The following is a 25787-nucleotide window of genomic DNA, read 5'->3' as shown; positions in this document are numbered from 1 at the left end:
AACTAAGTACATGATGTATATTTAGCAGCCAGAGAGTTATCAGAGTGAAATACTGTAATGCTATTGATCATTAATAAGGGGCACTATCTTGGCAAAAGCTTTTGGTTAATTTGTGTCACGTGTTCTTTATCATTATGTAAAGTTGCTCTGACGTCAAGGGTCATCACAGCAAGTCATTGGCGTGATTTGTTCGGCACAACGTTTGGGACGGGGCTCGGCACTGGCAATGGCTGGGTATGAAGGCACTGGCCGAGAATTGAACCCGGCACTGTCTGCATTAAATTGAATAAATCTGCGGTGACTCGTGAGAAGGAAGCACACTTCTAATCTCGGCCTTGAGCGGATAAAGTTCTGAAAATCTAGCATCTAACTAATAACGAAAGGCTTCCCTTAATAATTTGTGTGAATTAGCCTCAGCCATTTTTCACATAAAATGCAATATTTAACAGAGTGTTGAATGAATGGTGTTTAATAATGCAGTCGTTAATGCTCGTCTCCATTTCTGTCATGCATTTTTTTTTTCTTAATATCCGTCTTTCTTCCCTGAGGCCATTCTCCACTTTTCACGTCACTCCATGGCTGTCCATTTTTAATTAATGGTCCAATTTCCCTCCCAACATCCTCATAAAGGCTTTCCCCTCATTTCCACTTGAAATGTTCCACTCCATTTATTGTTCTTCTCCCTGCTGCAGGTATGACATGTCAGGCTCGGACGTCTTACACGGAAGATGAAGTCTTGTGGGGCCATCGGTTCCTGCCTGTCATGTCCCTGGAGGAGGGCTTCTTCAGGGTGGACTACTCTCAGTTTCACAACACCTTCGAGGTGCCCACACCTCCTTACAGCGTCAAAGAGCAGGAGGAGAAGTCATCGCTGACGTCGCCCAACCCTCTCCCGGTGGCCCTCATGCCCTCCTCCTCGCCGGTGGGTAACTGCGGCCGAGGGGGCCGCAGGGGAAGGCTCCTCTCGGCCGACAACGTGGAGCCCGCGGAGGACCAGGCCACCAGGCTGCCCAGCAAACTGCAGCGCATGAGCTCCACCAGAGAGGAGCAACTGTGGAGAGGGATGAAGACGGCAGTGCCCTTGCCCGGCGGGAAAGCCTCGAGCATGGGCGACCTGCCGCTAAGCGTCCAGAGGCTCAGGTCCGGCTCCATCCCCGCCGCTCGCCAAGGAGGGCGGCCGGAGGAGCAGGTCCAGCTCTTGTTCTTGGACGGGGACGCCGAGCAGGCCGAGCTGGAGAGGCACATAGCGCCGGCGGCCATTAACACCATCACGGCCGCCGGCGCGCGGCCGGAGGACAATTTGCCCCCCAAACTGCGCAGAATGAACGCAGACCGTTAATTCAGTAAATTACAAACTTTTTCAGAGCATCCAGAAAGTATTCACGTCGCTTCACTTTTTCCACATTTCATCATGTTACAGCCTTATTTTGAAATGGATTCATTTTACATTCATTTGTTCCTCACAAATCTACGCACACTTTTGAGATTTTTGTAAAACAACTAAGAAATCACATGTACGTACAGTAAGTAAACCTTTTCACCGTGGCGTCAGGCGCAGTTCTGGGTGGCAACTACTCCAGTGGCACCACCAGTATGCAAACCTTTACGTGTCATTTGACCAAGGAATTGAGAAAACAGGGTAAATGGCTTGAATGATAACTTTACCGCCGTAGGTTTGTATGTGTAACGTGCCAGTCGAAAAGATGTTTCGTCAGGTAAATTGCTTGGAAGGGAGACAGAACGCCAGCTGTAATTTACATTAAAGGGTAAGTTGATAAAAGAAATAAATATAATAAATAAATCGATGCGGTGGAAATTGAGACATAGTTAAGATGATCAATTGACTTTTCTGTTGCTTGGATTAATGGCACAGACGTGCTCTTTTGATGGTGAAATGGATTGATACGATGGAGGTTCGGTTTCCAGTCTGTCCCTATAACGTGTCTACTACGCCATTAGGCAGTCTTGCGATCTTCTCTGTCCGACATTTTATGACATTCACTCACATTCCCCGTCGGGAAAAAAAAAAAAAAAAAAAAAAAAAACGCTCAACCTTTTCGGGGTATAACTGGCCCAACACCAATTTTTTGTCATCGATTTCAGTTCAGGTCAGCGGTGGTAATTCGCTTTCTGCCGCCCAGAGGTACCCTGGCACCTATTATTTACTAAATATTATAAAAAGGTCGATTCACAGTCTTTATCCTGAAGCTCCAAATTGGACTCGTGCATCCTGCTTCCATTGGTGATGTTTCTAAAGCTTAAATGGAGGCAACCTGTGGTAAACGCAGTTAATTGGACTCAATTTGAAAAAGCACACAGTGTTTGCCAGAGTACAAACCGAGCATGAATTGTCTCGAAGCACAGATATGAGAAATTGTACAGAAAAAACAATTCAGCTGCTTTGAATGTCCCACGGTAACATAACAAGATGTGGAAAAAAAAGTGAAGCGTTGTGTACACTCTGCGGTTGCACTGCATGGGCATTGCAGACAATAAATAACTGTGATATTAGTTGTAAATTTACCTGCAGGTTTTATTTGCCATCTACCCTTAGAGAGACAATAAGCCATCCATCCGCTCCTACTGTGAGTCTCTTTTGATAGTTCACCATCTGTGCCCCTACCCTTCTGCCCTCGAGTTTCTTCCTCTCTCTCACAAACTTTCTTACGGGATGAAATACACTTTATCGATAAACAAAGCACCAAAGTGTCAGCCACCACGAGTCGCCGTCACCGTTTGCTAACCCTCCTTTCTTTGCCCGTGTTGTGTTCGGGGGTCAAATAATTCAGTGTTCGGATCAAGTACAAGACGTTTCATGCTAAAACCGCAAAGAAATTTTAAATCAGGCTAACCGGGGCTACTTTAGTGTACATCGTAGCTTTACGGACAGATCGGGAATCAGTGCCCTACTGTACCCTTGTTTCACATACTGTCTTAAATCATTATACAAATGCCAAACTATAACCCAAACTCAATATGTCAGAAAACAAAATTAGTTGGGATGGTTTGAAAGAATGTAATTGCTGTCGCTGATGATGCACAACCTGAAGGCCAACGTTAGCATCGCTTTATTGGCTGTAGGGAAAATATTTGGCAGTGTTATTCATCCACATTTGGGTTCTTTTGTGACACAATGAAGGTATAAAACCATGTCTACCTCTTTCTTCCAAATTCTATATCACGCTTAGCAGCCGAGCAAGCGCGATAGAGGGGTTAGCAAGCGGGCGGTTGACTGAAGAAAATCACCGACACACAAATCAGGTGGATACGATTTCTAATTTCGACATGGACTGTATGTGTGTTTATTGTTATATTTACTAAGGGGACATAGCCACTGTGATACCAGTGGACAGCTGAAATATGGACAGAAGTGTTCTGAAGAGTGACGGACTGACATTGATTGTTGTGGTAACTAACCTGTGAGCCTTTTTATTTATTCATTCATTGATGTTATTTATTTGGAGAACTCACTGTGAATTCGTCAAAGCCGCAAGACAAACGAAGCGCCTGGTTGCTTAAATGTGCAGTCTTTGATTTGTGTCCCATTCTTTTCGACAAACTTGCCAAAAGCATCTCGTACACAAAGGAAATCCTTTTACTGTATTTTACTAAAAATTGAGCCATAAAAAAAAAAAAAAATGCAGTAAAGCAGTAAAGTATTTGTCTTATGGTAATGCTGGGTGTTATTTGTTTCTCACTAAAGCTTGTATCCAGTTCTTTTATACACTTAGTTGCCGGGGAATTTGGGGCTGTCTTTACCTTTATGTTTTCATTGGTCGAACTACAATTTATTATTGCAAAAACAAGTCAACACTACAAATCCAATTTGAATAATTTCCTTCTATCCTGATTGATTCAGAAAAATGTCAAGCATCATGCAATGTTTTCAGGGGATCAATGTGTTATTGTTTAAAGAATAGAGGGGGGAAAAAGAAAACATTTCGTAAGTGCTAAATAAATAATTTTAAATCCCAGTCATGTGTGTTGGTATAATACTTTTGGCTGAAAAAGCCATTGTGGCTTTATGCGCCACCTGCTGTGGTCCTTAAATCAACAAGCATCTAATATTAAAAAGCCTCAAAGGCAAGTGCGACCTGTGAGGGATCAAATCCATCTTAAAACCCGCCTGGTGAATTCAAAATCTCGACTGCTTGTACATTATATGCTATACCGTACATGAAATGGCGGTCATGGTGCATGTGGCTATGGGGGAGGGAAGCGTTCAAAGACGAGGGGCTATTTATCACTTTGGCACCTGTACAGTTTAAGATAACATCAGATGACTGAGACTGAGGCATACAAATCACACACAAAGCTAATGCACTATGGTTTTAAGAGTCCATGAAGAAAATCTATCCCAATATTGGACTTGAGTAATTGATCACTGCAGTTTTCGCTTCAGTGGCACTTTTCATATCGTTACTGTTGTATGTAAAATGAAAAACGTGTCACCTATTTCCTCAAGTAGTGGCATTGTTCACACACAGACACAAACCCGTTCACTGCCAGCTATTTTTAAAGCTCGCCATATTGCCAGCCATTTGAGAGCATTTTGACTGATATTTCAAGACCCAGTGAATAATGTGTTCAGTGACAATTTAAGCACACAAGTTACCAAATTAAATAGTAGGCTCACTTCTTTCACAAGAAAAAAAAGTTAGTTTCTATATTTTTCCGTTCTTCTGTAAAAGTACTGTTTTCTGACCAAAAAGCAGAAAAACACGCTTTTTACATTTAAAGAAAAAAGTGAAAGCAGAGATTCACCTTTAATCTTTATCTTCTACTCACAAGCTGTGCTGATCTGAAATCCAAAGCGATGCAACCCTGCCTTCATCAGGAATCTCTTGGTCATTACAGTAGTTTACAAACCTAATTTTTGACACACAAGACCCGCTTCCATGTCCAACCATTAAAAATAACACACTTGACGCATATATACGTTGGTGGCAGTAAACGGTTGGATTCCAGTTGCCGAATATGAACGTCCACTCCAATCAGTTAACTGCTGAGCCCATTTGGGTCAATAAATGTCCTCGGCTACAGCGGTATTTGTAGAAACTATATTTATTTAGTTTATTTGTTATAGCTAATGTATTACAATTTATCAAGGGAAAAAAAATAAATTACACTCTGCTTTTGTGTTGCACAACACACAGAGAACCAGACCAAAAATGTATTTGTTATTGTAAATAATCTGAATCTATCAGCACGGTGATCAGGTGGTGTGCAAGTTTGCCTCACTTTTCAGAGGTTCATGGTTTGAATCTTAGCTGCAGGCTTCCTGTGCGGAGCTTGCATGTTCTCCCTGTGCTTGCGTTACATTCCAAAAGCATGCACGTTATGTGCATTGAAGACTCTAAATTGTCCATGGAGTTGACCATATATTGACAAATGACTATGTTTTTCCATTTCTCTCCATAATCCTCTCAGTCTCCTGTGGACAAAGTCAAGGTAGAGCTCTCAACAGTGTCTCGTGTTCTTCTTGTCACTGTCAAGTGTTCTCTAAGTGTTTTGTCAATTGGCCCCAGTGGACGGGCGCCATCACGAGAGTGGCTGCAGGAGGGGATTTGTCAGCTCAAATTCTTGTTTTGAACGCTTGTTCATGGTCGCCGGTGGCCAAGTCCACTGGGAAAGTTGCGTTTGCACAACCATTCTGACGTTGTACTCTGAAAGTTCTGAGTCAACCACCGACAAATAAATATTTGCGATATTCTGATTCAGTTTAATCATCATAATATAGAACTGGATTATTATAATTTTTCAAATGATCTACTGATCATGTACTAAACTAGCGAACGCCAGAACAGTCAAACGGTAGAGCAGTTAGTCCATTTCAGTCCCTCAATCTACATTGATTTTACATATATTAAAGTCCAGAATGACTGCTTGTACCTTTTGCAATTCCAAAACTTGGGAACAAAATCTACTAGTCATTGTTTCCCTTAAGTATTACGTTGAATATACTTTGCTTTGTTGAGAGCGTGGTCTTAAACTTACCCACACAATAGAGTCATCAACATAATGTCTGCGCAAGTTCAAACGTTCTTTGGACACTTTTCACAAGAGCGTGAGTCATTGTCATTGTGAGGAGCTTTGTGATGATGTGGGAGAGCAGCATGGACACGGGTGGGCACGTTGTTTATCCTCGTGCCTTGGTTTCGAAAACACGGTGAGACGCTCTCAGGAGCAGAGCAGCAATCTGACTGCACATCCGCAACTGACCAGATGCTCATCAATAGTCAATGAGCGCAAAGAGGCAGAAAGACGGTGGATGCTGGAAAACGCACCGTGTCATTAGCCCTATGGAAAAGCAGCATCATTTGAGCCCGACTTTGACCTGTGTGCCAAAGGTCCCCATGAATACACATGCAGCTATTACCTCCAAACATGTTGGGGACACAGCCTCGTGCTTGTACTATTTATTTTTTTGTGACGTGACGCTACAGAAGCATCCTGTGATGGCGAAGAGGAGACGTGTAATGAAAACCAAAAGGTCTGGCTGCTCGCTACAATAGCCATCCATTTTCTGTCCTATTATACTGTATATTATGTGGATAGAAATGTTTTTGAACTCTGCTTAACAATTCCTCTTTTTTTTTTAAGAATTGCATTATTGACTGGATCAGATGCTTGTTTGTTTGCCATCCATATATTAAATTGTGCATGTGTACCTAATAAAGTGTCCCAAAAATGATAATTTAGTTTTTTCATTTTTTAACATGTTCATATATACCGCGCCCGAAGAACGTTGAAAAACAATTTAAGCTCTTTTAAAGTATGAAAGATACGGTTATCAAAGTGTGAGCTAACGTTTATATTATACTTTAGTATTATTTGTTTATTTTTTTTTGTAGCGATAAATGTTTTGGGATCACAGTTTGGGGTAAATTGAGGGTTTAAACAATTAATATTGTCAATTTTAGGGTGTCCATTATACAGGAATTTTCACTTTTATATTTAGGACCAAGTCACAACACGAATAGAGAAAATTCTACTTGTTTTTCCGCCTTTGGGTTAAGAAAAAAAAAAAAAAAAAGCATGCAGTTTTGAAACGGTGAAGCTTGTCGCAGAATAAAAATAAACGCCTAACTCTGACACGTGCTTAAGAGCAGCCGATTTTTTTCTTGAGTGTGCGTCACAGACCGACTGCACTTGTGCCGACAGGTTGGCTCCCGGCAGTCGAGGTAAACAAAAACTCTTTCGAGAATCTCAATAGCTTTTCTTTTGACTCTGAATCCCCATTCATCTCTGGTTAGCAGGGAGCAGACATTATTCCACTCTCACACCGACTCCCTTTCCACCTCATCTTTGAATGTACGTCAAAATACAGTGTTTCTCTGAGTTCAATACATTTCTGCGTTGAGGCAGCGAGGTGGTTTTCTTGCTTCATGCTGACAAAAATGCTACAAAACATTGTGCTGGAGATGCTTGGAGCATGAGATAAAGAGATGACTACATTTACACGAACAGAGATATACAAATAGTGTGAAGGTTCAGCAATAATCTTGTTGCAACTTGCTCTAAGATAAAAATAACCCTCTCGGTAAGAGGACCACTGAAAAGTGACTTTTGTCCTTGTAGCAAACCGGGATGCGGCAGACAAATAAAACACTTAGTGAAGCCTTCATCTTAAATGACAATAAATCTGATGACTCATAGAATGTAATGCAGCGACGCTATCCCCGGCGTTCTTAATCCAAACTGATGTAACGCAGAGAAAAAGTAATTGAATTTTCATGCGTCAATGCAGCCCAAAATAAACGAGGCTGTGCTTAGGCCGTAAATAATCCAAAAACTATGACCTCGCTATTTATGATCACATGGCTCGCATCCAATAAATAGTGGATCGATCTTTTAATAAGTGAGCATATTCGTATCTTGGTGAGGGGCAAGGCAAAGAGGGCGTCATTATTATTTCAAATCAAATCTTTGACACGCACATGAGTGAATACAGTAAGTGGTGAAGGCTGCTTTTGATGACTTTCAGTCACACAAAAACCTGCATTACAGAGAGGAGATCTTCCTCCCCCACACTGCGCGGCTCTGCTACCAGATCTTCACTCACTGACAAAATAGTTTTTATTTTTTTCAAAACTGGCACCCCCCCAAAAAGAACAAAAAAGGAGTAAACATCAATATCCCTTAACCAGGACGACACCTTAACGACCCAAACGGCCTTGCAGTCTTGTCATGTCTTTTTTTTTTTGCACTGTCAATGTTTCATCCGTCTTCTCTTTCCCCATCACAAAGAAACGCGTTCAGTCAATACCATCTGGGATCGTTTGGAGGACCTTCCAAGGGCGGCTCTGGAATAAACATTTGTTTATTCTGCCCTGGAAAATATTCAAATTTCCCATTCTATTTACATATTTTGTAGGGCACCAACAAGCTTAAGCGCCTAGTCTTCATACTCATCATCCCCACAATTGTTAGAAAAGATTGAGGGGATACTGCGGGGAAATTATTATTATTTTTTTTTCTTATAATTTGAAACTGTACAGTCATGCAGACACAAATGAAGAAGAATATATTTGACTTTGCTTTCACTTTCAGCCTTGTTATACGGCTCTGAGCCCGCCCCCCCGAAAAAACCAAAATTTTAAATGCTGGGTTTTGTGCCAGTTTGTGTGAGAAAAAGAAAAGCTAGACAAACATTTGACTTCCAAATAAAAACGTGACCTCGGGCTGAGGAAAAACATAACTGCTGCCTCTCCAAACAATCCCAGCATCTACTCCCTCCTTAACTTGACAGCTATCCACTGCGGGTTTAATTGCAAATTCAGTCGGATGCACAAAGATATACCCAGCGTGTGCCGCTGCTGCGACGGCCCAGTGAGTGGTGTATTTTTAATGCACACTAAAGTTGATAAACAACATTTGTTTTATAGCAGCAGGCTCCTGAAGGACTGGGATGAGACAATGACAGCTGCACTGAGGAAAATAAAAGCTCAACCTGCACTTCCCTTGTTCTAGTCTATTCTATGGCAAGGGCAGACATGCATTAGAACATCATTAACTTTCAAGCAATTTCCCTCAGAGCAACACGGTGCACTCACTGGGCGCGCGCAATCAGAGATCCAAAAGAAGAATTGTACAACGTCAACAATTCTGCATTTACAAAGATACTAACCTTCACTTTTGATTGACACGGTCGGAGAAGTATTTCTTTTCAATGCGTCCATTATTGTAGTGGTTTAGGGTCAGTATTGCATCGTAGTGAGGTGTCTCATTCCATTGTACACCTGCACCTACAAATGAATACAAATAACTGTAATATAATATATATATATATATATATATATATAAATACATGTTTAATACATCTGTACTGGATCTTACCTAACTTTGTTGATAGCTTTGCGACACGACCTGGAGAAACATATTCGTGTCATCAATCCACTGTTCACAAACAAATGATTTCAGTAAACAAGCCGGCACATAATTCATGCTCGCATTGTTAATGAGTCGTGCTCGCAATCCATCTCGAAGCGGGCACGTCCTCCAAGACTTAATTAAAGGTACGCCTGTAATTAACTCGCAGAATGAAGCATTTGTCCACAGATATGGTTTCTCTTATCACTGCAGCTGACAGGTGACCAAAAGGGCGGTGGGTTAATATTTTTTATTTTTTTCCCCAGCACAGTAACATTTGTTAATTACACTTCAGTTTTATTTAACTTTTAAGTACAATACAGTGGCATTTAATCTTTCTCAACTGCTTTATTTAGTTACAATTCTCATGTGCAACACATTTTAATTGAATCATTATTGAAGTACTGGTTTTAATTTTCCTATACTTAAGTGAACTGCTAATATTGAAACTGAGCATACAGTGGTATACAATGAACACCGAGGCCTACTACGCTATTGTAATTTAATGTTGGGAGTGGTATTTTTTTTTTGAGAACCACTGACCTAGACCTACAGAATTACAGCATTTCAAAATTTGAAGATAGCCTTACTCAGAACAATAATGCCATCAAAATAAGAGTAAGAGTTTTAAGGAGATAAAACTGCTCGAAGCAAGTAAAACACTCCTGCACAAAAACTGTCAGATAAGAAGAAATATCTTGGCACTCAAAGGACAAGCATATTTTGCCATGAGATATTTAATCTTAGCTCAATTAGATTTATTATTATTATTTTGGGGTCTTTTTGGCTCTTCCTCTCCATCTCACAGTGGCCGCGACCTCGAAAGGTTCATTATACTGGTTGCAGTTAATTGACTGGAGTAGTTCCAATCAATTAGCTGGCCATTATTTACCCGGCGAGTCCCCGCAGAATTCGTTCAGACGGCAGCACGGCAATTACAGCACGGCTCATCCTCCTCGCTTCTGGAGGAGAACGGTGCTCATTGCTTGGCGCTCGCTGTTCACCACAAACAATAGAATTGTAGCATCTGTTGCAGCATTATACTGTACACAAACAGAATAGTCACAGTTCATAACAGCCAAAGTCTGAGTCACAGCCCAGGAGTGTTTATTTACCCAACTGCAGATGTTTACACAAGCGTTTGCGTCAAGGTGGCGCTGCACACGCTGCAGTCCGTTGATTGTTCGGTTCTTCTGTGTCACAATGGAAATAAAACAGGACTCACATTAGCGATTTCTTTAAATTGCTCCTTTTATTCTTAGTTCCTTTTAATAATGTAGAATGAATTGTGACAAATTAACAGTAGCCAGAAAAGACCAAATTTAGCTCCCTGATGAAGTTTTGTACTTGCCCATGGATATTTTTGTTTGTCATTTTGTTGAATGTTTCCCAACCTGTATTGAGTCATGGCACATATTTTACATTACATTTTTTTTTTTTACATATTTACATATTACATTCCCAAAAATATAACTTCAAATCAACCGCATTTGAAATAAATCACGCCACCAACATAACAACCATGGCTATTGTCTGCTTGTTTAGCAGGTGCTAATGCTAAGCTTAGTATTGCTGTGCCATTGAAACTAGATGCGCGTTCTCTGTGACTATTCATCACAACTACACACTTTCATAATCGCATGCCTTTATGAATGGCCATGTTTAAGAATCACACCACACTGAAGTGAGGCTGCAGTTTTTAACGGTGCAAAGTCGCCCTTTAAGTGAAAGTGGATCATTTGCGGTGCTCTCTCACGACACTAATGTGGTTTAAGAGTCATTGGTCTCAATAAATAAAGTACTATTTCTGCTTTGAAGTTACTGGGTAGATAAGATTGAAAGAAAACTGTACTCCTTGAGATAATGTGGTGGGAAGACATCAGGGAATTCTGAAGTCCCTTGACGCTCAGGAAAGTTTAGTCACCGTTGCCTAACAACACCAGCAGGGATTCGGTACGTTTGATCCCAAAGCAGCATGAAGCAGTGCAGTCCTCATAATACTGAGCAGGTGTACCTAATGTTACGGCCGGTGAGCACTGGTGACCTTCTGAGACAACATCCAATATCTTGTTGTTGTGAAGTGCTCCACTCACACCAGGCATATTTCTGCATTACAGCAGCACCGTGGAGGCAGTGGGACGAGGGGGAGAGGATTGCGCGTTCCACCGACCGGCAGGCTGGTGGTGTTTTCACATGCAGGTTTAATGACGCAACATTACGACAGCTGGCTTGTCCCGAGGATAAAACCTAGATATGTTGATTTTTCATGCTGCATGCATTTGCCAGGAAGGATTTTTCACCATCTGGTCGCATGGAACCGAGAGGTAATTGTCTTCGATATGTACCCTTGTGTGCTCGGAAGGCCCATTTTGCATGACTGAACTGACTTGGAATGCTTTGATTTACATTGATATGGAGACAGGGAAGTCGAGTCGAATGTCGTGCAATCCCTAAAATCAAATCCCAGAAACCTGTAATCCTAAATCAGACCCAACTCCAAAAAAAAAAAAACTAACCATAAAACAAGAACGCTCCTAAACTGCTTAACTCTAAAAAACAAAACGTTAAAACCCCCTAACTACCCTGGAGAAAACTAAACCCTTAACCTCATAGCCCTAAGACCCTAACCCTTGCATTCTGTGGCAGTCCACTATTATCAATAAACAGTAATAAATCATTAACTATGGTGTTTTCCATTATGCTTTAGCATTAAGCTAAGGGTTAGCGTTTGGTTAAACAGTGTGTAAATCTCAGTTTTATGTTTAGTTTGACAGTAAACTTCAACTAGAAGTGACGATAAAGAGCTCGAAGCCTGATTTTGTTTTTCAAGAATTCTAAACTATCTTTCAAACTTCTGCTGGTTGCTTGCTTGACTTTCGCTGCCACCATCGACCGCTTATATCTCAACATTTTGCTTGCAAATTCAAAGCAAAATCATCGTATCTTGAAAAACTCCTGCGTCGGGTCACTCGGAAATTCGAGGTATCACCATATTCTGTATTATTGCGGATGAGATTTTCCATTTTTAGTCAGAAACCTTGAAATAAAGCGCCACTGCATTTAATTGACTCATCTTCGTGTTCATCAGTATTCAGGGAAAGGCACTCGATAAAGCTCTCCACTCGCTAAATTAGTATGGCGGGGGAAACAGGCAGATGAAATTGGTGCTCAGAAATTGCATCCCCATGACAAATCAATATTCTGCTGCAAAGTCGCTCGTTCGGATTTTTCCCTTTCGAGGGGCGGCCTTCTGAACTCCTGCGTCGGTCGCGAGCGTTTAATGGACGAGGCATTCAGGGGCTGCTGAGTGTCGGGAAATGCACAACACATGGAAAAGAGCTTTGACTGCCTTCTGTGGTGGTTTTATTGATTTCAGACTGACATGAGCAAACATCTTTGTGCGGCGTTACTCGGGAGAGCTGTGACCTCAGCGTGCGGCCAGTTATACGCACCCGACCTGTCGGCAGGTTTTCCCTGATGTAACCTTTAAACAAGCCACGCGTGCAGTTGAGGGTCACACGGAAAAAGTAAAAAACAAAAGTCAACAAACGTCACCAGAATGATATTACGAGAATGTTGACTGTAATAGTACAATTTACTTCTTGCACAATTACGGATTCAGTTTTTCCTCAAAACTTTTTTCTTTGCAAATTAAAAGACTTTATTGTCATTATAGATTGACTTAATTCTTGAAAATTTCAGATTTTTTTTGTCCTGATATAAAAACTATATTGTTTAAAAACAGACTTTTTTCTTTCTTTTTTTAAATAAAAAAATATATATTCTCAGTACTAATTCTCAATAGTAACAGTTCAACTTCATTCTTTTACAATCAAAATTAAGTTTCATCTTTTTTTTTCTCGTAAAATTATGACATGCAATTATGTCATAATATAATTACTGAATTATTTTAAGATGAATTTTCATTCTATTTTTTCCTTATGAATTTATAACTCAATTCTCATAGTAGTCGACCATTAACATCATAGTACAACTGGTACTACTAATTTATTCTTATCCACCCCCAAAGCTACTGTACATATTTAGATATATTTTATGATTATATGAGCCTCAAACTAGGCCATACTGTACGATCATGAATAACAATAATAATAACTTTCGACTAATCACTGTGCAAGCTTTTTTTTCCCCTCCCTTGTCTATGTGTTGACTTGGCTTAAAATCCGTGTTTATAGGAAGGTCACAGCATGTGATGCATATTATTGATCGAGCCAGCCCTCAGGATCGAAGACAATAACATAAAGGAGATTGTCAACAGAACATGACAGGAAGAAGACAATCACATTCATTGACCGTTAACAATGAAGAAAAGACTCCGGGCAAGCATGCTACTGTATCTCATCCATCTCCGCGTGTGACGTACTGTATGTACACTACTGCACAAAACGAGAAAGCTAGAAAACAACAACAAAAATAACTCAACTCTGCATGTTTACCATTAAAAACATGATGGTGAGGTGGTTTCCATTCATTTTCATTAGCTGCAGACAAATTGCGTTCGGGCGGGACTTAATTGGATTGCGAAGGTTCCCCGACAAGCTGCTGCTGAAACCTGTACATTTGATTACCTGATTGATTCGATTACTTCATTCGATCGACGGCGAGCGCTAAGACGTCCCGGGAGTTGTGCAGCCGGTACGCTCGAATGTGCTTATCCTTTCTTGAAATCACCGACTTAACTATGATTCAAATTCAAATAGTTTGATCTAAATTCCTGGCAGGTGAATGAAAAATGACGAGCCTCTGAGGCTCGAGGGTGTTTTATGAGCAGTTTAATTGGATTTGTGCCCTCATGAGACTTTGCCTTGACAATCCTCATTATATTTGGAAGAGCTTTGTTTTCTTCTTTAAATGAAGACTTTTTGTCTCCTGATACGCGTTTCCGCTACCCTACCGCAACTTTTCTTTGTTATAGCGCCTGTGTCTTGAAATAAACATTGATGAGTTTTTACAAGCACTCCACTGTGTCCTTGCTGGATCACCAGTCCGAGGTAGGTTAACCGAGGTCGCCACTGCCAGAAATTATTCTCCTTATTAAAAGCAGAGTACCTTCAGTATGATTCAGAAGTGGTTATTTTAAAAGTTGCTTCAACCCACATTTTAGTTATGGTACGCCAAAAAAAAAAAACATGGTTCATGGTATGTACCTTGGTTTTAATTTTTTTTAAATTCATTATACACATAATCCTTCAAGGGGAAATACAACAGGTCACAGTTCAAAAGGGTACAGTAAGGAAGCAATGCAAAACAGGTTTTATTTTGTGCAAACAAACTTTTAAAGACAGTACAAATGAAATATCAACAGCTTAAATTTCTTTTTCAGGAAAGTGCAACATCGACTGTCTTGTCTTTTTACGAAATGAATAACAAAGACAAGAATATATTCCTTATCCTCGCAGAACGACTAATACTACTGCAGCTTACCGAGGAGTTTTGACCGGCTCCGTGTATATCCGTATGTCTGTCTTATACTGCCCCATGTGGATAAGGCATGCACACCAGAAGGAGCAGCACAATGTCTATTGAAATAAAGCAAAAAAATATGGCAAAAACTGTTCATTTCTTTCCAATCTATTTAATTATGTCATTAGTGTATGATACAAGTACAATATCATAGAGTGCTACTTTTCTCATCAAAAACACATTACAGACATTTTTTTTTTGGGTAGGGAGGTTGGAATGGATATCAGTTTATTTCAATAGGGAAAGATGATTTAAGATTGTTTTGAGCTATGAGCATGATCACGCAGTAAAATCTTATTTCAAGGCACCACTGTATCTTGCTATAAAAAACACAAATTTCCTATTGCTTCGGCTTCATCTGAAGAGCTCTGGAAAGGCCGTTTAAATGCCACTGAAAGTTAAGTTAAGCTAGTTTTGGAGTTTGACACCTGCGCTTTAACCAAGCGTGACTCTCAAATCTTCATGTTTGCTTCTACATTAGCGCAAGAACAGGATACATCCGTGGACAGCGCGTGACGAGGCAAGTACAGCAAACAGGTGGTAAACAACAATTATGTATGCCGAGATGAGGCAAGGAAAGGGGGTGGACAGTGGGGGTGGCCGACATGGTCATGTAAAGATCCACGCCATGACAAGAGAGACCAAAAGAAGATTAATGAGAAAACGACATCTTTATTTTGTGCTCATTAGCTGTATAATTTGGTTATTGTTCCCCAGTAGGGCAATTATGATGGACAATTCCAAGCTCTTTACTCCCTGATGAGCCATGAACTACAAAGTTGAGTTATGACTAACAATGTCGAGTTGTTGACGTCCGGACTTGGCTCGAACGTCTGCTTTAGGAGTTCGGTGTTTTCATCAGCGGTGGTTTGTCACGAACAGATCCTGTTCAGAGAAACTTGCCACGGGTGGCGTAAATTGTACTGCGTGTTTGAGCAGTGCGAGGGCCGTAGAAGCTCGAAAACTGGCGCTGAACTGCAGCCGGAGACTGAAAATCTTTTTGCCAGGTTGCAATTTTGCAACGGTGCTCCAATCTAAATTGGCCAGCCACGGGCAAAGGAAATGATACGCTTACGAAAACTGCAAAGCATAAGCTGTCATATGCTGATGGCTTCACGTCTGTCCGTTTGATACCGGAAGCGAAATGGAAAAGGGGAGGTGTGTAGTAACTTTTGGGACACCCTGTGTTTTAAAAAATGAAAAAGGCTGTAAGATTTGTTGTCAGGCCGGCACGCTGCATGACCGGTTAGCACATCTGCCTCACAGTTCTGAGGACCTGGGTTCAAATCTTCTCTCTGTGCCTGCGTGGGTTTTCTCTGTGCGTTTTCCTCCCACAACCCCTCCCAAAACATGCATGCGAGGTTGATTGAATACTCTAAACTGCCCATAGGTGTGAATGTGTGCACGACTGTTTGTTTATATGTGCCCTGCGGTTGGCCGGCGACCAGTTCAGGGTGTACCCCGCCTCTCGCCCAAAGTTAGCTGGGATAGGCTCCAGCGCGGCCGCGACCCTAGTGAGAATAAGCGCTACAGAAAATGGATGGATGGTTGGATTTGTTTTCAGGGCTTATCACCGTTGTCAGACATGATGTATTTGTGGAATGTTTTGTAAATATACAAATGTGACTTTCTACCACCTCTGTTGAGAGGTTAACGTGCACCAAATAGCATGTTTGGGAATTACATAATCATCTTAACGAAAAGCAATCATGTGATACTTTCAAGATTAGAACAACTAGAGTGGCGTAATTAAAGTCCAGCCGCTTTGGTTGTTAACATTGATCTATCGGGCTACTTAACTGGAGCGCTGTACTTTACCGAAGGCCCTGAAGTGTAAAAAGTCAACGACAACCCAGAGAGCAACAATAGGAAGAATCCGCGTAGCCTCTCCACAAAGCACAACGTGCACCATCACATGAATAGTAAACATCGCTGCTTCCACATTCTCCACATCGCGTCAAATGGACAGTGGTACAATTCCGCAGCTCGGGGCGCCGCCTGTACAAGGGGAGCTTAAAAATGTATGAACCATTAAAGTAAAGCAGCCTCTCTCTGCTTCTCCGTCAGTGTTATATTTAAATGAAAAAACGGCCACCTTGATGCTTTCTTGGGCGAATGCAAGGTAAGCAGAACAGGAACATTTCCATTCATGTGATATCGGCTGCACGACAACATTGAAGTCATCAATGCCCAATAAGATGATGACATTCAGTCCATTGTTAGCCCTCCTTTTCTATATATTTTTATTGTGCTTCAGCAAAAGTTGCATCCACGTTGTTAAGACCTGGAGAAACAACATTTTCACAGACATGAAAAAAACAATAAAAAATACAAAAATCAGCATTCTGCTAGCGTGCAACTGTCGGAGCTGGGAAGAAGAACCATTTATCAACAGTCCAAACTGTCAATCTCTCAGGAAGCATTTTTGCTTTTTTTTTTTTTTTTTTTTTTTTTTTCAGCCCAGGCAAGGAAGTTAGTCTTTTGCAAAAGTGCTTTGAACCAGAACCAGGGCAGAAAAAAAGTCTAATATTCCCCCAAAAAATGGTGATTAAATTAATAATAAACATGAAAAAAAAAATTAAATACCCCTTTACAACGCAGTGGACATTTGTTTTTACAGAGATTTGGTGGAGATAAAATGAAAAGTAAAGGGGTAAATAGTATAAAATAGAAAGTAAATATAATAGTATAGTACATTGCAATTAAGTAAATATTTTTTGCATTGTAAATAAAAATAAAGATGGCAAAAAATAAAACATGACATTGCAAAACAAAAAGGAAAGAAAAACTCATTTGTAATGCCGTGCACAATTTCGCTCCTGACATTTAAAAAGAAAAAACACAATAAAGTGCAGAGTTGAGTTAAGTTTACTGCCACCATACAGCGGTCCCATCTCAATTTTCTTGCTGGTCTAAGCCAAGAAAAAAAAAAACCAAACAAACAAGAAAAAAATGGATGAACAACAGCTCGTAAGTCTCAAAGCACCGCTGCACTTGTCCAACCTTTCAGAATATAAGGTCCACTTTTTCCAGTAAACAGGCGAGGTTTGTTTGATATAATCAAGGTAAACATGAGGAGCATATGTGCTTGTGAATAGAATTTGTATATGTAGAACATAGACAGACACACACACAAAAGCGCATTCACGCTAAGCACACGCCGACAGTGCTCTCTTTCGGGGGTTACTGCCTGTCATGCACCGCTCAGCCATGCAAACATGAAACACAATTCCCTCCGAGGGACTCTGCACAAAAGTGGAACACACACACACGCGCACACACACACACACAAACACACACCTGATCTCGTACTCTGTGTTTGCTCGTGTCGTGAATCAAACATGGACTCTGGTGGCGTACCGGCTTGCCGTTAATTGCTCTGACGGACCCGTCAGCGACCGCCACCGTCGTGTTGCGGCGATTGACAGCCACTTTGGGCCCGCAAAGTGAGCGGCTAAGTAGAGGTGATGCCGAGGCTGGGCTATGCGTGGCCTCATTAGTGAAGTAGCGCAAAGGGGATGTTTGCTGGGAGAGAAAAAAAACAAAAAACAAGACGTGACCATGAAAGGTTGTGGGGATGCACAAAGGTCAAGGTTCAAGGTTTCTTTTTATTCGTCTCCCCAAGGAGAAATTTGTCTTGGCGCAAGCGACAGCTGCATACATGAATACAAACAATCACACATTAACATCACACTAACACCACATACGCATTATATTAGTGCATTCACAGTCCACACCTTATTCTACTGGTTGTTCATGTTAATTAACTTGATTGACTGAGAAACAAGTTCTTTTTATATATATTTGCATAGTGGTGACTTGTACTTCAGCAAGGTGAAGACTAATCTTTCTGGGGTCCAAATATAAAAATAAAACACTGACATTTACATACATATCATTTACATTTTAAATACAGTCCTGAGTTTAATTCCATATGTGACCATGCTCACAAATCATGCCCCCATTAAAATTAATAAAAATGTCTTTACCTTCTCCCAGCCCCCCCCCCAAAAAAGCAATGTGTAATGTTTTTTAAGAAAAATAGCACTCTATAATATTTGAATTAAAAAAACAGAGTAATGACATAATCAAATAGAAAGTAATGCAATTAAACAGTTTCCCCCCCATATTTTTTGCTTCTATTCAATGGAGATTGTATTGCTCTTGTTTGTGTGCCCGGCTTATCCACCTGGGGGCAGCATAATACAGACATTTGGACATACATGAAAGAGAAAGTCAGAATTGCTCAGTAAACTGCAGTAATATTGATGAAGATTATATGCCTGTGGGTATTGTTATATTATCTGTCTGCGTTTTGCTCCATCTTTTGTGTTTAAGTAACCATTGCTTAAAGCAGGGGTGTCAAACAAAATGTTTGTTATGGGCCACATTGTAGTTATGTTTTCCCCCAGAGGGCCGTTGCAACAGGTAAACCATCCACTCACTATATTATTATGTACAGTAGATGCAAAAAATTGATGGATAATTGATTTTGAAATCAAAAGTCAAGGAAACTCGTTTGTTCAACTGCTGTTGAAACACATTCACTGCCATTGACAGTTTTCAAAGTCAAATATCCATGTTAACTGGGAAGGCTGGCAGTGAATGAGCTATTAAAAGTTATTTTTTTTGTTTTTTTTTTTTTTTTTAAATCCTCCTCCATGTTATTAAAAGTGAGGCCAATTTTCAGTATCAGTACAGATTTGAGCAAGAAACAAAGTACATGATTTCCTTAAGCATGCCACAAAATGATGTGAGGGGCCAGATCTGGCCCCTGGACCTTGTGTTTGACAGATGTGGCTTAAGGGGTTAAACCACCACCATGTAGATGCTATTCAATAGCACGCCTACAGCGTTAGCATGAAGCAAGCGGAAATTAAGGCAATGTTACGTGGTCGTTTTCTCAACCACATCTTAGCATATTGCTGAGGGCGAACCCAAGACTGCAAGGTGAAAATATGGAGAAAAATGCAGCTAAATCAAATATCTCTCCTAAAACTGTGCTACACTAGCTGAAAAATGTTAGCTAATGAGGCATGCGTACAAGAAGCCGATGCATTATTGATCAGTGGCTAAACACTGTATAATTAGAAAAAAAAAGCCTATAAAATATTGATCAGCGGCTCTTTACTGTATAAGTAATAAACACTGGTTTTGTTCACTTTAGGTATGCAAGTTCAGTAAGCTTACTGAAACACTGCAGCTGCATAATCAGGATAAGGATCACGAAAAACTCTTGGCCCCTCGGGAAAAGCAGCTGCAAGCACTACTGCACTTTATCTTCCACACACAATCACTACATACGTCTCATAGTATTATATACATCTATACGCACACTTAAATAAAAAGTAGTAGTTTGACTACTTTATTTTAAAAATAAATAAATAAATTAATTAATTTTAAAAAACTATCCGCCATGTGGACATGCAATTAGATAGGAGAGTGTTTGACGACGCCCACGCGCCTCCATTTCAGAGCGGGTGTTCATAACTGGAGTGCTCAACTCCAGCGGCGCTACTTTGGACCCGACTCCATCACATCACCCCTCTCCAAGGGAGTGAGTCACATCACACACCTCCACAAGACATGCTCAACTAAACAGCAACCCCCACCCCAACAACATTGTCTCTAACTGTACTGTATTAATTATAAAATACACTTAAAACTAGATGCATTCACAGGTTAATGCTAAATCTTGGAAACGAAAGTTGAGGTTAAGGTGCTTTTTTTACATTTTTGATCCGCGGTCGTGGTTGACCGCCCAACAAGGTCGCCTTGAAGGTCGGCGGCGGGACTGCCAGGAGTACAGTCGTTTGTCAAGAAGTGAAGGGAGGCTGTTAATTTCACTGCACATGCCGTTTTATCTGCACGTTTTGAACTACACACACCCACACTAAACTATACAAAGACACACGACCTTCCCCTGCAGCGTGGGGATCCGGATCTGATGGAATTAGAGTGGGCTCGAGAGCTCGACAGCGACTTGATTCGATTAGTGAAGGCAGACAGGAAGAGGGCCGAGTGAGTGACATCACTGCAATGTCGCCTGCCGTCTCCTCCTCCTCAAACGCTGTCAAAGGCTCCATCTGCTCCCATTCTGTATACGATTCACACACATAAACAACATACACGCACTGTAATACAGTAAAAGGAACTCAGTATAATAAAGTCATAAATAAAAAATCTAATCAAAAAAATAATCCTAGCCAGAATGTCCCCACAAAGAAAAATAGGAAAATAACCTCACACCTTTCTACACTTGCTTAAAATTAAACACACGTTATGTGCAAGTTTATGTTAGTATTTTATTTTGGTGACTAACAAGCTAACCCTTCAGGCAGAAGAGAAATTTCAAGCCTTCGAGAATTTTCAATTTGTTCGAGATCCTCTCGATCGTCCACCAACTTTTTGGAGGAACAACAACGCCACGCTTCATTGTTCCTGATAGTTTTCAACACGCAGGACCAAAGGAAAATGTTTTAAGAAGCAACCTGGAGATTTCATTCTACCAGCTGTCTATGAACCCTTTTGATTTTGAGCATTGCGGGACTGCACCAAAAAAAACGTCTCACACTGACCAAAAAAACCTTCCGCACTTAAAAAACAAATCTCACATGAAGCCAAAAAAATTCACATCAACCAAAAAAAAAAAAAAAACCTCTCACACTTAACAGCAACTTTCCACATGCACCAAAATAAATCTCTCTAATTCACCCCAAAAAAAAAAAACTCACTTTCACCCAGAAAAACCTCAACCAAAAAACCCTTCACACTTGCCCAAAAATCAACTCACCCCAAATCTTCCACATTAACCAAAACTTCTGTCACTCACACCCAAAAAAACTCACTCTACTTGCACAAAAAATAACCCCCCCACATTCACCAAACAACGTCTTAAACCCCAAAAACTCTCACTCACATAAAAAAAAAACTCTCACTCAGATTTGAGATGGCTTCCATTTTTAGTTTCCTTTTAGACAGAACTTTTTTGACTCTCACATAGACAAAAAAGGTCTCACCTTGACATACACCATAAAAACCCTCTCACATTCGCCAAAAACCCTTTTACACTCACCCAAAAAAAGTCTCCCCTTCACCCACAGCCAGAGGTGGAACCAAGTCATTGCTATGCAAGTCACAAGTCAGTCTCAAGTCTTGCCTCTCGACTAGACTTTGTAACAGGACTTGCGACTTAATTCGGGACTTGAGACTGACTCGTGACTTGCAAAGCAATGACTTGGTCCCACCTTTGCCAAAAGCTCTTTTTCGCTGTATGTATGTGAGAGGTAAATGTTATTTTTGGCCGATGCGGCGCCCTACAGGACTGCGTTCAAAGTTACTCGATTTCCTTTTCATGTTGCGTCAGTTCAGTGCATGCGAAAACACTCATGTGCACGACGTAGCTGCACACCGAGGCCCCGAGGAGCCCAGCCAACATGCGTCCATTTTTTTTAAAAGAAAATCTTTGATGTTGCATGACAGAGAGGCTGTCTGAGGTTTAGAGAGGTACATGTACTGCGTGTTGGTTCTTTATTTGCTGCACGCATAGCTACGCTATGTATTTCTATCCTGTGCGGCAATACGGTGTGTCTAATTTGATGCGTATCAGAGTGTGCATCTAAGCAAGGGGGAAGGCTCAAAGAAGCAACGAAGCAGTGGGACTGGCGTCAGGAGGCGATGTGTGCACTCAAGTGGATTGTGTGTGTGTGTGCACGCGCGCGCGTGTGCGTGCGTGTGTGTCAGGGCGGGGCCTCTTGTGGATGGCTCAGTCGCTAACCAACCGTGAGGGCTGTCAATTTGATTTTGGAAGTCCGACAAATACTCCAATGAATACATACAGTACAACATTACATGCAATTAAAAAATAATGAAAAAAATAAATAATTTTACAATTCACTATCACTAAAATGTATTTTTTTTTAACTTGTCAATTTTTTTGGGATAGTTTTGTAAAAAATATTTACTGTTGGAAACAGGCTTCCAAATAATATACCCCTTTCTCCGTTTCCCAGAATAGAAAAGTAATCTAAAGGTTATCTGTTATATTTCATCTAAAAAAGTTTCATCACATTCACATTATTCAGAATCCCCCCCCCCAAAAAAATTTTTTTTAAAAATAAAACACACCATACAAGCCCAGGCATGTATTAGAGACCTCCATTATTTTTTCTATTGATCGTTCTCAGCAATGAAGGACATGCGAGTGAATGCATTTCTACAAGCACTTCAGTCTATTCTGCAACAAGACTTTTTGTTTGATGAGCCATTAGTTTTCCCAGAAGAGACACCTGACAAAAGTCAAGGTTTTCTACGGAGAATGTATCTTTGACTCATCATCATCTAAATCCAGCCGATATCCAGGTTTGGTCACATTCGCTGCCTAATCTTAAAAAAAAACACACAAATGAGGTATTTTTTTTTTGAGCTGGTATCATTACTTAATTTTGCATTTAGTTGTTAGTCAGTTTACAAAGTTGGCAAAGCTATAGGAGACTGTTGTTTTGATAGCATAAAAAACTTAGCCAATGCTAGCTAACTTTTCTATTTTTCTCAGTACGAGCACCATTTAAGTTACTAAAAGAGGGAAACTGTGTTATTTTCATCCTGCTAAGTTATTAAAACATTTGTACTTATGTACATGGGCATGTAGTTGTACTTATTTCAGTCTGTACTTTTTAACTTTGACTTACTGAAATTAAAGGTTTAGGTAAAGTTTGTACACAATGACAAGTCGGAAGTTAGCATTGACGCTACTGCTAACAACTCAAGGTGATTGATGCTAAACAACAACAAAAAAATTGGACGGCTGTTGTATGGTTAAAGTTATTGGTGCGAATATAAAAATAAAGCAGGGAAAAACTAATAATTTTAGTATGGCTGCCAAGATTTCTGTAAGCACTCGATACAACGCTAAACAGAATTAAGTGTTAGCACAGATGCTAACTCACCACAACAGCACTAAAATAGGTGATTTCGGTTCACCATGGCAATAACACAGATTATAATTTTTTACAAGACAATGTGACAATATACTGTAATAATAATAAAATGGCTTTAATTTGACTCGAGTTAGAGGCTTTAATAACATGCAAGCTATCAATGTAGCGTCACAGTCAGCCTACTTACACGCTGACACATTCATCAGGATTAATCGCAAGCCATCAGTTTTAATTGCTCATCAATGAAAATTTTCTTGTTTATAAACAGTGACAGCGCAAATATATTTACAACTGCCTGTCAGAGAAGGGGAGGTGGTGGGGAGTCGGGGGGACACACCAGAGAAAGATAGCCAGTTGTTTTAGGTTTACATTAGATGGATCAATCTTGTCGGAAGGAAGTGGCAGGAAATAATTGACAAAAGTTTACAGCTAGTTTGAGGTCCGAAATGTCATACTTCCCAGTTTTATGAAATGCTGCGCAAGACATTCGGACCAGTCTGATAGTTCCATATTTTTGCTCTGTCGTGGACTGAACCATTCACATTATGGCGACTAAAATGCCAAAAAGGTGAAAAGAATTTCCACAGTGTGCCACTTAATACAGAGCTAAACCATCATTTTATGTACGTCACCACCTCTCTACAAAGTTATGCAGTTAAAGTTGACGTGAAGCCAATCGATAACGCGCTCGCACCCGTCCAAAGTAAGTAAGCGTGTGGTTAATGTGGCCCAGGTGGGAGGGAGGTTCAGGGCCACTGACAAAATGAACACCCGTTTATCCAGGAATGCTAAACCACTGACTCACTTTGTTTGTGTCCGCGAGGACGGCGTGTGGGTGTTTCTATTGTAACATAGCGTCCATCTCGATGTGTGTGCGTGCCGATCAATACAGCTGTGCTGTGCACTCCATGCTTTTGCCGGCACGCGTTAAACGTTGAAAAGCACCACGATGACGTGAAACTCACTCCGTCTTGTAAAAGATGAATGACCCTATCACGTGAAAACAAATATGTAAATATGTCAACAAATATCCAGCACACCATAATGAAGAGTGTCGTTAACAACTGTGCCAAAATTAAGTGATCAAAAAATTACTGTATACAAAATGAGGCTCCGAAATAGTGGAGAGAAAAAAAAATTAAAAAACATTTTTTTTTAAATCAAGCCTTTCTCTACGCTCTCAAATGCTGTGGGTGTGTCTGCTCAACTGTCAATCAAATACCACGACGTCTTGCATCTTTCTTATGCTTACACATCCGTACAGGGTTTAGCAGAGCAATTGCAATAAAACAAACCTGGTAAAAAAAATACATACTAGAAAAGATTGATTTAAAAAATTATTCATAATTTTATCGAGAAAACATGATTGTTTACAGTCAGTTGAATTTGCATTGTTTTAAATGAATATTTAAAAAACTGCAGTGGCGCGGCGAGCGATGAGTTTTCGACCTAGGCCTTCAGTGACCTAATCCGCTTCTTAATAACACCATCAAATCGCACAATAATGTACAAAAACGCTATATAACCATGTTTGGCATTAAAGAAGAGACGGGGGCATTTCGCATATTTCCGGATGAATACCATAAAGCAAAAAACACTTACCTTTATCTTCCGATCCATCACCTTCAAACCTCTACAGAGGTTGTAGTGTAAACACTAAAATATAGCAAGTCACAATCAATATTTATCTAATAATTGCACAAAAACATAAAATATTTAAATAAAATACATCGTACTCAGCGGCGATGCTAACAGACATAGGAGACTTCCTTGTCTGTGCAAGCTAGCTGTCTTGCTCGTACATGTTACTCTGAAAGTGCGGCAAAAAAATACTTTTCCGGGTTGAAACAGGCCAGAAAGCAACTATTTTGCAAGTCGAGTTCTTCTTTGAAAAAGCACGCCCGGAAAATGAATTTGTAATCATGCTTGACCGTAAACCTCCACAGTAAGTCAATCTCTTGCGCATATTCAGCGCAACCAATCAGAGGACTA

At 40.5% G+C, this 25787-nt stretch overlaps 1 protein-coding gene and 1 long non-coding RNA gene across 4 annotated transcripts in view; one reads left to right on the top strand and one right to left on the bottom strand.

Moving 5' to 3' along the window:
- The window catches only part of LOC133469190 (G protein-activated inward rectifier potassium channel 1-like), a 10917-nt gene extending 6943 nt beyond the window's left edge, over window positions 1-3974 (top strand). Inside the window, exon 3 of the mRNA XM_061755962.1 lies at window positions 693-3974. Coding sequence (XP_061611946.1) covers window positions 693-1339 — 647 coding nt within the window. The 3' untranslated portion in view covers window positions 1340-3974. The remainder of the gene's footprint in view (window positions 1-692) is intronic.
- LOC133469191 (uncharacterized) overlaps window positions 1-25787 on the bottom strand; it is a 27836-nt gene extending 2049 nt beyond the window's left edge. Inside the window, exons 1-7 of one of the 3 annotated variants that reach the window (XR_009785633.1) lie at window positions 25532-25787; window positions 25398-25451; window positions 24601-24785; window positions 10488-10565; window positions 10265-10415; window positions 9340-9369; window positions 9131-9248 (exon numbers count right to left, since the gene is read on the bottom strand). This is a non-coding gene — a long non-coding RNA (uncharacterized LOC133469191). Of the gene's footprint in view, window positions 1-9130; window positions 9249-9339; window positions 9370-10264; window positions 10416-10487; window positions 10566-17881; window positions 20954-24600; window positions 24786-25397; window positions 25452-25531 lie in introns of those variants that run through there. The other 2 variants (XR_009785635.1, XR_009785634.1) reach the window with 2 other exon arrangements.

Source organism: Phyllopteryx taeniolatus, chromosome 19 (assembly GCF_024500385.1).
Source record: "Phyllopteryx taeniolatus isolate TA_2022b chromosome 19, UOR_Ptae_1.2, whole genome shotgun sequence".
Taxonomy (NCBI): Eukaryota; Metazoa; Chordata; class Actinopteri; order Syngnathiformes; family Syngnathidae; genus Phyllopteryx; species Phyllopteryx taeniolatus.
Note: the sequence above shows the minus strand (reverse complement) of the source record. Positions and strands in the feature narration are given on the sequence as shown.